The sequence below is a fragment of the Diplotaxodon limnothrissa genome, linkage group LG18 (assembly GCF_057381915.1).
Source record: "Diplotaxodon limnothrissa isolate DT_005_m linkage group LG18, D_limnothrissa_male_GT1.1, whole genome shotgun sequence".
In the NCBI taxonomy this organism is placed as follows: Eukaryota; Metazoa; Chordata; class Actinopteri; order Cichliformes; family Cichlidae; genus Diplotaxodon; species Diplotaxodon limnothrissa.
In genome coordinates, this window is record NC_140613.1 from 575,350 (window position 1) to 589,217 (window position 13,868).

Here is a 13,868-nt window from a genome sequence, read left to right on the forward strand (position 1 = left end):
GTCTTTGGTTGATTAATAGGCTGGTGTGAAAAATTGCTGCCACACCGCCCCCTCGGCCTGTGCTTCGAGATTTCTGGTAGTTAGAATGACTCGGGGGTGTTGATTCATTTAAACTAACATAATCATCCTGCTGCAACCAGGTTTCTGTAAGGCAGAGTAAATCAATTTGTTGATCAATTATTAAGTCATGTACTAACAGAGACTTGGAGGAGAGAGACCTAATATTTAATAATCCACATTTCACTGTTTTACTCTTTGGTTCAGATGTGGATACTGTATTGTTCTTTCTTTGTAATTGTTTATGTTTAAGTTGTTTGTTGATGGTTTTTAGTTTGTTTTTTGTCTGTTTGGGAGCTGACACAGTCTCTATGGAGATGGTTTTTGGGGGGTAGCAGGAGGAGAGAAGCTGCAGAGAGGCGTGTAAGACTGCAACTCTGCTTCCTGGTCCCAACTCTGGATAGTCATATTTTGGGGGGTTTAATAAATTTGTCCATATTTCTAGAAATGAGAGCTGCTCCATCCAAAGTGGGATGGATGCCGTCTCTCCTAACAAGACCAGGTTTCCTCCAGAAGGTTTGCCAATTATCTATGAAGCCCACATCGTTTCTGGGACACCACTCAGACAGCCAGCAATTTAAGGAGAACATGCAGCTAAACATGTCACTCCTGGTCTGATTGGGGAGGGGACCAGAGAAAACTACAGAGTCCGACATTGTTTTGGCAAAGTTGCACACCGATTCAATATTGATTTTAGTGACCTCCGATTGGCGTAACCGGGTGTCATTACTGTCAACGTGAATTATGATTTTACTGAATTTACGTTTACCCTTAGCCAGCAGTTTTAAATTTCCCTCAATGTCGCCTGCTCTGGCCCCTGGAAAACAATTGACTATGGTTGCCGGTGTCTCTAGCTTCACATGTCTGAGAACAGAATCACCAACTACCAGAGTTTAACATATGGCACAGAAACTGAACATTTAACAGTGTTTCCTGAAAACCCTCTCCTGTCTGATCATTTCCTGATAACATTTACATTCACAATAATTGATTACACAGCAGTGGAGAGTAGACTTTATCACAGTAGATGTCTTTCTGAAAGCGCTGTAACTAAGTTTAAGAATATAACCCACCCACTGTTATCATCTTCAATGCCCTGTACCAACACATAAGACATCATCATGTGAAACATGTGTGGTTCATTTTTTACCACTACCTTCTTCACGCCTTTTTAAATCCATCTGCTCTGTTTCTCAACCACAGGAGCCACTGTGACTGCAGTCTGCTGAGTCTGTTTGACAGAAACAGACTGCTTTCCAAGAGTTTCAATGGTCCATGGTCAGGAGTAACAGGGCTGAGCAGATCTTATGGAGAGCATTAAAACAGCTGCTGAGTGAAAGGATAGATCCATTCCACTATAGATGCACTCCAAAATAAGATTAAAAAGACCCTGCAGGAACTCACTGTGCTCCTCCTGTTTGTTTCCCAAGTTTGTGGACACAGCTCACTTGGTACAACACATGAAAGGCAAAGAAAAACAACTTCAGAAGCTCCAAAAACTGCAAACAAAAAACTTTCCATTCTGAATCAATGCCCACACCATGAGAACATGAAGACACCACAACCAGCCAGGATGAGTGGGTGAAGAACTTGTCAGACAGGTGCTAGCCAGAGGATTCAATTTGGTCATGTCTGTACAAAAGCTGCCCATAATGGGCCACAACAGGGATTAATACATTAATATAACTCAGGATAAGGTATACTTTATTGATCCCCATGGGGAAATTCCTCTCTACATTTAACCCATTCACTCAGTGAAGCAGTGGGCAGCCATTGGGCGCCCAGGTTTCTGGTCATGGGGTCACCACTCTACCTACTGAGGATGAAGGTTTCGGCTACTCTCTCCAGTTCAAGAAATTCTGTCTAACCTCACAATGTAAGCAAAGAAGACCATAGGAGGAGGTAAACTGCTGTTCTAAACTCAACTGATTATCACACCAAAATTACTCCTCAGTGACAAAAACACCCATGAAACCATAAAACGAGACCCCACAAAGACAAAGTCATCAGTTACCTACAACAACTTCACTGACCCCCCTACATACCACCGTCTGTACCCAAGGCATCCACATGGGTACAGACGATCAAATGTCTGTAACTGGGCAGAAAACTGTGATTTTTTTTTTAACAGGAAACAGCTCTGAGGCATTGTGGGAGAATGAGTTAGTCAGGAAACAAGCTGTAGTCTCAAATGGATGTTTATTCTGTGAAAGCAACAGGAAAAGTCTGACTTTGTGTTATTATTGAGCGGTCTGCTTCTGCGGCTGGTTCGGTAAATTTACGTTGGAGCGTGACGAAACTCGCAGTTTAGGAATTTGTGAAATCTCTGCTTTCAGAAAATGTACTGTTCGCTCGGGTAGCTCGTGCTATCGAGGCTCTGTTCTGCTTGTTTATAGACATTTCATGAAATGATGTGACCATTAACTGTTTGTTGTTTTCGCTCTTTGGTGTTCGTAGAAACAGTTTATACGAGCTTGTAGCTGAGATTCAGAGGTTCCTGTGGATGCCACACACGCCGGGACTTACACAGCCGTCCTCGGTGTACTCCTTTGGGTCCACTTTGCCTTCTTCTTTGTGGACTCCCAAAGATCCACAAAGGAGTCCCACTCAGACCTGCACACTGTTAAACCTCTGCCTCACTACCACATATTTTAAATACAGCGAGGGTTTCTACAAACCTAAGCACTTTGAATCACCTTGTTGTTGAATTGTGCTATACAAATAAACTTGCCTTGCCTTACAAAAACGTGGCTGTGCCATGGCTGTGCCATGGGCTCATCGGTGTCACATATTGTAGCCAACATGGAGGAAGAACCACCTCAACAGGACAAGACTCAGCTGTTCATCTGCATCTAAAGGTCAAAGGTCACTCTTGAGGATGCCACCTACAATGCAGTCTCAGATCCTTCCCTCGCTCACATAAAGTGTTCTCAGCAGGTCACATGATAGGGTGAGGCAAGCTTTCTCAATGGTTTCTCGGATGATAATTCAATTCAATTCAATTCAATTCAATTTTATTTATATAGCGCCAAATCACAACATAAGTCGCCTCAAGGCGCTTCATAGATACAGAGAAAAAAACCCAACAATTATATGACCCCCTATGAGCAAGCACTTTGGCAACAGTGGGAAGGAAAAACTCCCTTTTAACAGGAAGAAACCTCCGGCAGAACCAGGCTCAGGGAGGGGCGGCCATCTGCTGCGACCGGTTGGGGTGAGAGAAGGAAGACAGGATAAAGACACGCTGTGGAAGAGAGACAGAGGTTAATAACAGATATGATTCAATGCAGAGAGGTCTGTTAATACATAGTGAGTGAGAAAGGTGACTGGAAAGGAAAAACTCAATGCATCATGGGAATCCCCCGGCAGCCTACGTCTATTGCAGCATAACTAAGGGAGGATTCAGGGTCACCTGGTCCAGCCCTAACTATATGCTTTAGCAAAAAGGAAAGTTTGAAGCCTAATCTTGAAAGTAGAGATAGTGTCTGTCTCCTGAATCCAAACTGGAAGCTGGTTCCACAGAAGAGGGGCCTGAAAACTGAAGGCTCTGCCTCCCATTCTACTTTTAAATACTCTAGGAACAACAAGTAGGCCTGCAGAGCGAGAGCGAAGTGCTCTAATAGGGTGATATGGTACTACAAGGTCATTAAGATAAGATGGGGCCGGATTATTTAAGACCTTGTATGTGAGGAGCAGGATTTTGAATTCTGGATTTAACAGGAAGCCAAAACAGGAGAAATCTGCTCTCTCTTTCTAGTCCCTGTCAGGACTCTTGCTGCAGCATTTTGGATTAGCTGAAGGCTTTTCAGGAAGTTTTTAGGACTTCCTGATAATAATGAATTACAGTCGTCCAGCCTGGAAGTAATAAATGCATGAACTAGTTTTTCAGCGTCACTCTGAGACAGGATATTTCTAACTTTAGAGATGTTGCACAAATGGAAGAAAGCAGTCTTACATATTTGTTTAATATGTGCATTGAAGGACATGTCCTGGTCAAAAATGACTCCAAGGTTCCTCACAGTGTTACTGGAGGCCAAGGTAATGCCATCCAGAGTAAGAATCTGCTTAGATATCATATTTCTAAGCTTTTCAGGGCCGAGTACAATAACCTCAGTTTGATCTGAATTAAGAAGCAGAAAGTTAGCGGCCATCCAGGTCTTTATGTCTTTAAGACATTCCTGCAGTTTAACTCATTGGTGTGTGTTATCTGGCTTCATGGACAGATAGAGCTGGGTGTCATCAGCATAGCAGTGTAAATGTATGCTATGTCTTCTAATGATACTGCCTAAGGGAAGCATGTATAGTGTAAACAGAATTGGTCCTAGCACTGAACCCTGTGGAACTCCATAATTAACCTCAGTGTGTGAAGAGGACTCTCCATTTACATGAACAAACTGGAGTCTATTATATAGATATGATACAAACCACTGCAGTGCAGTACCTGTAATACCTACAGCATGTTCTAATCGCTCTAATAGGATATTATGGTCGACAGTATCGAACGCTGCACTGAGGTCTAGCAGGACAAGCACAGAGATGAGTCCACTGTCAGAGGCCATAAGAAGATCATTTGTAACCTTCACTAAAGCTGTTTCTGTGCTGTGATGAGCTCTGAAACCTGACTGAAACTCTTCAAATAAACCTCTGCAGATGATCTGTTAGCTGTTTGACAACTACTCTTTCAAGGATGTTTGATATGAAAGGAAGGTTGGAGATTGGCCTGTAATTAGCTAAGACTGCTGGGTCTAGAGATGCTTTTGAGTAAAGGTTTAACTACAGCCAGCTTGAAGGCCTGTGGTACATAGCTGATTATTAGAGATAGTTGATCATATTTAAGATCGAAGCATTAATTAATGGCAGGACTTCTTTGAGCAGTTTTGTAGGAATGGGGTCTAAAAGACACGTTGATGGTTTGGAGGAAGTAATTATTGAAGTTAACTCAGAAAGATCAATTAGAGAAAAAGAGTCTAACTTAACATCAATGGTACTAAGAGTAGCTGTAGATAATATTACATCTGTGGGATGATTACTGGTAATTTTTTCTCTAATGATAAAAATTTTATTTGTGAAGAAGTTCATGAAGTCATTACTAGTTAACGTTAAAGGGATGGTTGGCTCAACAGAGCTCTGACTGTTTGTCAGCCTGGCTACAGAGCTGAAGAGAAACCTGGGGTTGTTCTTATTTTCTTCAATCAGTGATGAATAGTAAGATGTTCTGGCTTTGCGGAGGGCTTTCTTATAAAGCAGCAAACTATTTCTCCAGGCTAAATGATGATCCTCTAAATTTGTGACACGCCATTTCCTCTCCAGATTACGATGGCCCACACCCTTTTTCACACTTTCAATAGTGGGTCAGCGACCCTCTCACTGGGCTTTAAATACCTGGGACTCTCCACCAATTGGTTTTAGAACTGAAGAAACTTTGTGGATGAAATGTAAAACTTAAAGAAGTCCACTCGCTTTCTCTCCAGCTCTGTTAGGCCTTTATCCAGGAGACTCGTGGAGAGAAAGGCAGGCAAGAATCTGCAGTCTGTAAAATTAAATGTTGAATAACCAGAAATTATAGAAGAAAACTTTATTTATACAGCTTTCACATCATGTTAACCACATTTTTTTCTAATTTGTTAGTATCACCTCCAAATCCTGAAACAACTTTAGGAAAGGTTAAAAAACAAAGAATACAAATTTCCTACAGTTACAAATACTAACAAAACACACAGTGGAAGAAAGACTTTTCCACAAAGATGGAGTGATGAGGAAAAGAAGCAAAAACATTAAAATGGTAAATAAACAGCCTGTATTTGTATACTTAGTCCCTAAGGACCCCAAAGCGCTTTACACATTCAGTCATCCACACATTCACACACACAAAGCACCTTGAGGCGACTGTTGTTGTGATTTGGCGCTATATAAATAAAATTGAATTGAATTGATGTTATTTGACAAACCACATATAATGTGACAAAGTAAAGGCACTTCTGAGCTCTCTCTACTCCACCTGTTACTGAAACATTATTTTTACTGACCGACAGAAGAACGCAGTCTTTCAAACGGACTACAACTTCTCAGCTGTGTGAGTTTTTGTGTGCCGAGACAAGTGACTTTTTTGACTAAAGTTTTTCCCACATATTTCACAATGATAAGGTTTCTCCCCGGTGTGGATTTTCTTGTGCGCACACAGAACACTGCTTTGACTGAAACTTTTCCCACATGTTTCACAAGAATATGGTTTCTCACCAGTGTGAGTTTTCTTGTGGCGAGACAAGTGACCAGCTTGACGAAAACTTTTCCCACAGATGTCACAATGATACGGCTTCTCGCCTGTGTGGGTTTTCTTGTGGAGATACAGAGCACTGCTTTGACCAAAACATTTCCTGCATATTTCACATGAATATGGTTTCTCGCCTGAGTGAGTGGTGATGTGGTAAGACAAACTATTTTTAGCACTGAAACTTTTCCCACATGTTTCACAACAATATGGTTTCTCTCCTGTGTGAGCAGTGATGTGGCGAGCCAAACTGCGTTTTATACTGAAACGTTTCCCACATGTTTCACAACAATATGGTTTTTCACCTGTGTGGATTCTCATGTGCATAGACAAGTGATACCTTCTCACGAAAATTTTACGACATATTTTGCACACGTAGAGTTTCACATTGTTTTGGATCATGTGATGCTTCTTTCCCCGGGAAATACTGAAAGTCTCATTACACTGGCTCACTGAAATCGGCAAGCTGAGCTGGTAAGTTTCCTTTCCCTGACGTCCCTTGTTTGGCTTTGACCCTGCATCTTCAGTTAACCCCGACCCTTCTTGCTTGCTCGTTTCTTGATCTCTGCTTTCAGTTTCAGGAGAGTCGTCAGAGAGGAGCTGCTCGCTATCTGTTTCTGAGTCGCTGTGGTCACTTTCCTCACAAGTAGCTGTTAGCATAAAGGTATTGGTCCCGTCCTCGAGCAAAAGTTGTCCTTGTGGTTCCTCCTGGCCCAGACTGGGGTTCCTCTCTGGATTACAGAACTGCTGCTCTTGGAGAACCTCCTTCACATTCTGGTGATGCGGGAGTTCTGAAATGACAAAAGTGATACAAGAAAAGAGTAAGTATACTCACAATTGTCTCCATTTTCATAAATGGTGATCCAGTTCCAGGTCTTGGGGGTGGTGGAGCCTGACCCAGCTGTCACTGGGGAGGTGTAGCTATTACAGCCCACATAACAGTAAAGTGTTATCCGAGATGGGGTGTAACACAAAGTGAAAAAAAACTATTAACCACCGCATAGTTAACGTCAGTAAAACACAATTTATTTTACAATTAATGCAAATGAACCAATTAGGACCAAAATCAAACAGGGAAGCTCCAAGCGTCAGGGTCTTTGAAGCCAAAACAACAAACAAATCGCAGAAAAGAAGAAAACAAAGTACAATGGCCGAGCTCACTGTCTCACCACAAAACAGGAGAAAAGGCTGAAACAAAAACCTCCGAGAGCCTGAACATGCTTCCAATGTGGATCACTACAGTTACCTTTACTCACAAACACAAAGTCACACCAAGCTTCACAGGGTTTACACAGCTACAGCATGCTGCCCAAATCACTGCAGCTCAAAGCCAGGGAAAAGGGAAGAAAGGGGCATGGCATTTAAGATGGCGGTCTTTATGAGGTGGGTGACGAGCTGCGACACATCACATCCGGTTATGAGGCAGACCTGAAACACAGGAGGAGGAGAATGAGCTCTCTGGCATGGGGAGAGCCCCTAAAGGTCAGAGACCGTACCAACAGCCTACACACTGAAGTGAGGCTGTGCAAGCTATATGTCCTGAACACACACAACAGTCAGGACCCGGGCCCAGCAAGCCGAGGGGCTACGGGACTCCCATCCCTGCCCACCGCCTCTCACTGAGGGCACCCCCAGACTGGAACAGACTCCAGTTCAAATCCACGAGGATTTTCCTAAGCCCAAGTCGTGCATAGAGATGGACCTGACTATATCAAGCCGGTCTCTGTTAACCTAATGCACGAGCTCCGGCTCCTTCCCACCAAAGAGGTGACCTTCCATGTCCTAATAGCCAGCCTCGTTGGCTGGGGATCGGACCACCAAGGCCTTGACCCCCGACGACACACACCGAATGAAGGTGAAGCAGCAGTCCTACCAGGTCTGATTAGCTTGTGGAGACTTTGGTGATACTTGGTAAAGGTTTGGTTAGGCAGAGGAGCCAGACTCGCAATCATCCTCAAAGCACAGAGGGATCAGGATTCAGGAATAATGAAAACGTACTGAGTGCACCAGTGCTCCTCCTCAGACTCCTCGCAAATACGCGTATGTTACCTTACCTTGAGGTCAAGGTCACTGGGATTTTAGTAGGGGTGGAAACTGATAAGCATTCCTTATCAATTTTCCTCGTTCCTTGTTAGCAGCATAACGCAGCTGTTTCTGTCCTGGAGCAGTCTCCCCTTTACCATCACGCTCTCATCTTTTTTCCTATAAAAATAAAAGTAAGGTTCCTGTCCACGCTGAGACCACGCCACTATTTTCCTCCTCCGACACACAAACTAATCAGCTGATCGTAGCGAGAGTGCAAGAACCTATAAGCGGGATCAATAGGTAGGCAGACTAATGATTCCAAGGAATTGGAGTACTGGGAACTGGTTCTTGATTAGCATCCCTAGATTTTAGCAGCTGGACCAACAGCATCAATTTGAAAATCCAACTTCACCTCATTCTCCTTATTTAGACTCTTTTTCTCTAATTGATCTTTCTGAGTTAACTTCAATAATTACTTCCTCCAAACCATCAACGTGTCTTTTAGACCCCATTCCTACAAAACTGCTCAAAGAAGTCCTGCCATTAATTAATGCTTCGATCTTAAATATGATCAACTATCTCTAATGATCGGCTATGTACCACAGGCCTTCAAGCTGGCTGTAGTTAAACCTTTACTCAAAAAGCATCTCTAGACCCAGCTGTTCTATCCTTGCAGTTGCAGAAAGGTGCAATGAAGAATCTTTGGAAACTGCCAAGCAAAGACCGCTTGAAGAGGTACACCAGAGAGAAGGAAGCCATCTGCCATCACAGTGGCAGACATCCAAGAAAGGGTCTCCAGTATGAAGAGTTGGACAGCACCAGGCCCTGACTGGTTCACGCCTACTGGCTGAAGAAGCTGACCGCAGTCCACGAGCGCCTGGCAGCACAAATGAACCAGCTGCTAGCTGACGAGAGACACCCGGAATGGCTAACCGAAGGTCGGACGGTCCTGATCCTCAAGGACCCCCAGAAGGGACCCGTCCCCTCCAACTACCGACCAATAACCTGCCTCAGCACCACGTGGACGCTCCTGTCGGGCATCATAGTGGGTAAGATGAACAGGCACATGGGTCAATACATGAGCGGGGCACAGAAAGGGAAATGTGGGGGGTGACGGTAACAGTGGTCCTAGTGGGAATTGGAGCACTGGGTGCGGTGACTCCCAAACCAGGCGAGCGGCTCCAGCAGATGCAGGAACAACATCGGAGCTTGGCAGGGTCACAACAACATCCCTCCAGCCTTTTATGGCTGAGAGGGAAAAACGATTAGAGAACAAAGATTCTGCACGACACTCATCCTGAAGGAGCTGGAAAACTAGCTAAATCTACCAGGAGGACTCGAGTTTGTGAAGAGTTTTCAGCGTCAAAGTAATGCAGCAACATTTATGAGAACATGCAGAGACACAAACAGAAAGCAGCCGTCATTAGACTGACCTCAGACAGTCACCGGTGAAGGAGCGGCTCGCTTTAAAAGCTCGTCTTTGACCCCGGAAAACACATCACTGCTTCTCCAGCTAATTTTCCCTGAAGATATTTCTCAGCAGTTTGGACGCCTCTGGACAGTGGAACGACCACATTCAGTCAAACTCGTCTCACACTTCATAAGAACACAACTTCTCACCTGACGCTCCATCCTTGTTTCCTCGTTGATCCTGGCTCTCGGCTCCAGCAGAGCTGTGACAGAGGAGCTGCTCCTCGTCTCCTCCTGGTTCACTGTGCTCTCCTTCCTCAGCAGCAGTCACCATGAAGGTGTCCGTCTCCTCCTTCAGTCCCAGCTGCTCTCCCTGCTGACTGCTGCACAGTTCCTCCTGTTCCTCTTTAATCTGTGGAGCTTCTGGTTCCTCCTGGTCCACACTGGAGCTCCTCTCCTGGTTCCAGAGCTGCTGCTCAGGGAGAACCTCCTCCTCCTCCTCACAGACCTGCTGCTGTGGGACGTCTGGAGCGACAGAAGAAAGAAGTCACAACCACAGAAACATTAACAGGACTTTACAGCATGACTGCGTCGCTCGTGTGTGAGAGTTCAGCACATCTTTACATGTTTTATATGAAAGTGAATATAAATACACGCCGAGCGCTTTTTTCTGTAACACGTTTACTTATTAAAGTGAGAGTCAAAGGTCGCCAACATGTCCTCCCTGAGCCACCCATGAGCACCTCCACCACCTGCTCACGCCACTCTGATGTCATCACCCATTTACCTGCACGCCATCTCAGACTGTGTGACGACCTGCTGCAGGTACGATGGAGAGCGCGAACTGAAGCCAAAAGGCAGAACTGACGTCTCCAAACCAGGTTCTTTTTTCCCACGAAGAGAAAGCCCTTTAATGCACCATTCACTGAAACAGCCTGAAGTGCAAAGACCTGCGACCTCCGGAGGAAAGCCCTCGTGATGATAAACACAGACGTGCAGCGGAGGCATTTTTCTCTGCCTTGGATCTGACTTGCATCAGTCACATGACGACTGTTAACCAATGCTCGCCCTCGGTGGCAGAGCGCGCTGGTTACACGCTCGCAGAGAGCGCGTGCACGTTTTGCCGTCTGGCTGATGTGGCGCTGCAGGGGAAACATCTAATATGCATATCCACATATTAGACCCACACTGTGTTTTAAAGAAAACACATTAAAAAGTGATTATATTATATTTACATTCACGACAACATTTTACAGCAGCAACATTATTGTATCTCCACAGTTCAAACACTGAATCATCTGCCAGACACACTGACTCGTCATAGATTTTACATTCATCACTTCACTATTAATACATTAGGGAAGGATTCTGGATCAGCACCATGATGCAAACTTGTGGCTACAGCATACTGGAGAGTGTGTCTGACAGCTCGCGTCTCTCCTGTGGACTCGGCCTTAGATCAACACAGCCTGCCCTCCAACAGTGTACCAACCAGGTAAAACACACCTGATGACAGTGATACAGTGTGATCTGATTCATGTTAGAGTCTTGATGAATGTGTGTAGTTGTTCTTCAGCCTGGGTCTATGTGCCCTCGAGCACCCGCCCCTCAGACATCTCTGCACGGCCCTGGCGGTGATCAGGATCCTCCCTCAGAGGGACACTCACCTGTCCTGTGCAGCTTGATTTGGGGTTTCCAGGTGATATCCAGCAGTCTGCGCTGACGGTCGATCTCTTCCTCGTACTGGACGATCGTTTTTTCAAACTCCAAGAATATTTGTTCAGCAGCAGCAGTTAGTCGCTCGTTGATGAACTCTCTCAGATACTGAACTGAAGGCATCGTTGCTGCCGCAGCTCACACACTCAGCTCACACACTCAGCTCACACAACACTGGCACCGCTTCCTCTTCACTTCCGCTTCGTGTCACAGCGAAGCTCTCCTGGTGGACGGAAAGGCGCCGCCTGCTGGTGAGGAGTGTAACAGCAACAACGTCAGAGGGCACGAGGCTGGCATTTCTTCGCTCATCACTCAGTGTTTCCGGTGTTGTGCCAAAACTGATTTCCAATGTTTCTGTGTGTTTTTTATGTGTAATATCTTTACGTATGTTGGTAAACAGACTTCGGTGAACAGGGTTTACAAAGAGGTTTTATATAGAATTAAAAAATATCTGTTTTTCAAGTATCTTTACAACTCTGTGTTGTTGTACTTGCATTATAACCAATCCGCTCCTTTATCGCTACTTCAAATATTTTTACTGAACTATTGTAATATTTGCTGGTATTTCTGCTGTGCTCTTGGCCAACTTACTCTGACAAAAGACATTTTCAATGTTAATAAGATTTTTTTAACTGCATAAATAAAGGTTATATAAAAGTCTCTGCCAAAAACTGATCGCGGCTTCTACCTTGTTACACGAATGTTGTTTGTGGCTCAAGATGACTTTGTGTCATCCATGAGGGAAGCATTTGACATATGTTTCACATATTATAGCCCAACAAGTTTCTTATAGCAGTTTAAATACGAGCAATCAGTTTTTGGCACAACACCGGAGCAGCAGGCATGTCGTCTGTGTAGAAACGCTGTGTACACGGATGAGTGGAGAGCCAAAGGGACTTGGGCTGTAGCTCATTTTATGGATGAAAATAGGGTTTTATTAAAACATGAGACGTCCTGTGAGAAGTTTGATGTAAGATGATGCTCAGAGTGACAAAACACTAACCAAAGCCATCCCAGTCGCCCTGAGATCACTGATTAAAGAAGACACTGTGCACATTTCTCCTGGACGACTCTGCAGAGCTCACTTTGGTGACAGCAGGTTTACAAACAAGGCGATCAGAAATATTGTGATAAATGAAATCGGTCCTAACCAGGTTCAAAGAATTTATATAGAATAGAATAGAATAGAATAGAATAGAATTCAACTTTATTGTCATTGCACATGCACAGGTACAGGGCAACGAAATGCAGTTTGCATCCATCCAGAAGTGCTTTAGTGATATAGATATATTACAATATATATTAGCAATAATATAGATATGTGAGTATATTACAGAAATGGGTCTATTATGGTATGTTATAATGTACACGGTATGAAGTATGTTGTGAATATTCTATAACTATAAGTATGTACAGGCTGTAGTGAGTACAAGCTATGTACAGGATATGAACAGGATATAAATATGAAAAACTATACAGAATATGAAATAAATAACTTTACAGAATCTGAGATATACAGCTATACAGAAATGGGAACTATGCAAGTTGTAAACAGTTGTAGGATTAAAGATTATTGAATGTACAGAATGATTATTTACACAGAGCTATACAGTAGTGCAGTTAAGATAAGTGAGGGTGTAGATAGTTTCTACAGAGGCTGTATAAAGTGCTAGTGGTTGTGAGTGGTGGTTCAGTCCATGTTATTATTGTGTGTTTGAGGGTACAGTTGTCCATTGTGGGTGTGTGTGTGTTCAGTCCATGTGTTAACTTGGGTCAGATGTCAGGAGGCAGAGTTCAGGAGTCTGACAGCTGTGGGGAAGAAGCTGTTCCGGTACCTGGTGGTCTTAGTCCGGAGGCTCCTGTGGCGCCTCCCAGAGGGCAGGAGGGTGAAGAAAGTATATTTCACTTCCCCTTAAAGTAAAAGAGGTTAACTTTAAAGTCATAAATGAGATTTACCCAGATGATGTCAGGAGGCCTCCTCTCTATCTCAGCTGCACATCATGATTTTCTTTGTTGTTCACACCGTTTGTCTCTGTTTCGACATCGACCTTTCTTTTGCTTTTTGTTTATTTCTCCTGCTGTGATGCTCACTGTACATTTTAGATGCATGGATAACTAATGTTCATATTGTTGTCGACAAATAAAGTTTATTTAAAAAATTAAAAAACTCAGGGTTTCCTGCTTAGGAGTGGGTGGGGCTTCACCTCTTCTTGTTCCTGATTGGCTGCATCAGTCATGTTCCAGCTGTTGTTGGTTCTTGTGTCACCTGGTGATGTTCGTCCACATCAGCCCTCTGTGATGACATCCAGGAGTTGATAAGATAAGATAAGATAAGATAAGATAAGATTTATTAGTCCCACACTTGGGAAATTTGTTTTGTCACAGCAGGAAG

At 43.9% G+C, this 13,868-nt stretch overlaps 1 protein-coding gene across 1 annotated transcript; it reads right to left on the bottom strand.

The window, feature by feature from the left end:
* Nucleotides 1–5,966: 5,966 nt before the first annotated feature.
* LOC146612709 (uncharacterized) lies at nt 5,967–10,937 on the bottom strand. The gene is made up of 3 exons (XM_085377412.1): nt 10,548–10,937; nt 9,971–10,285; nt 5,967–7,116 (listed from the first exon to the last, which is right to left on the bottom strand). Exons 1-3 carry the CDS (start codon nt 10,915–10,917, stop codon nt 6,113–6,115), a joined length of 1,689 nt encoding a protein of 562 aa, XP_085233538.1. The 5' UTR covers nt 10,918–10,937; the 3' UTR covers nt 5,967–6,112.
* Nucleotides 10,938–13,868: the final 2,931 nt, after the last annotated feature.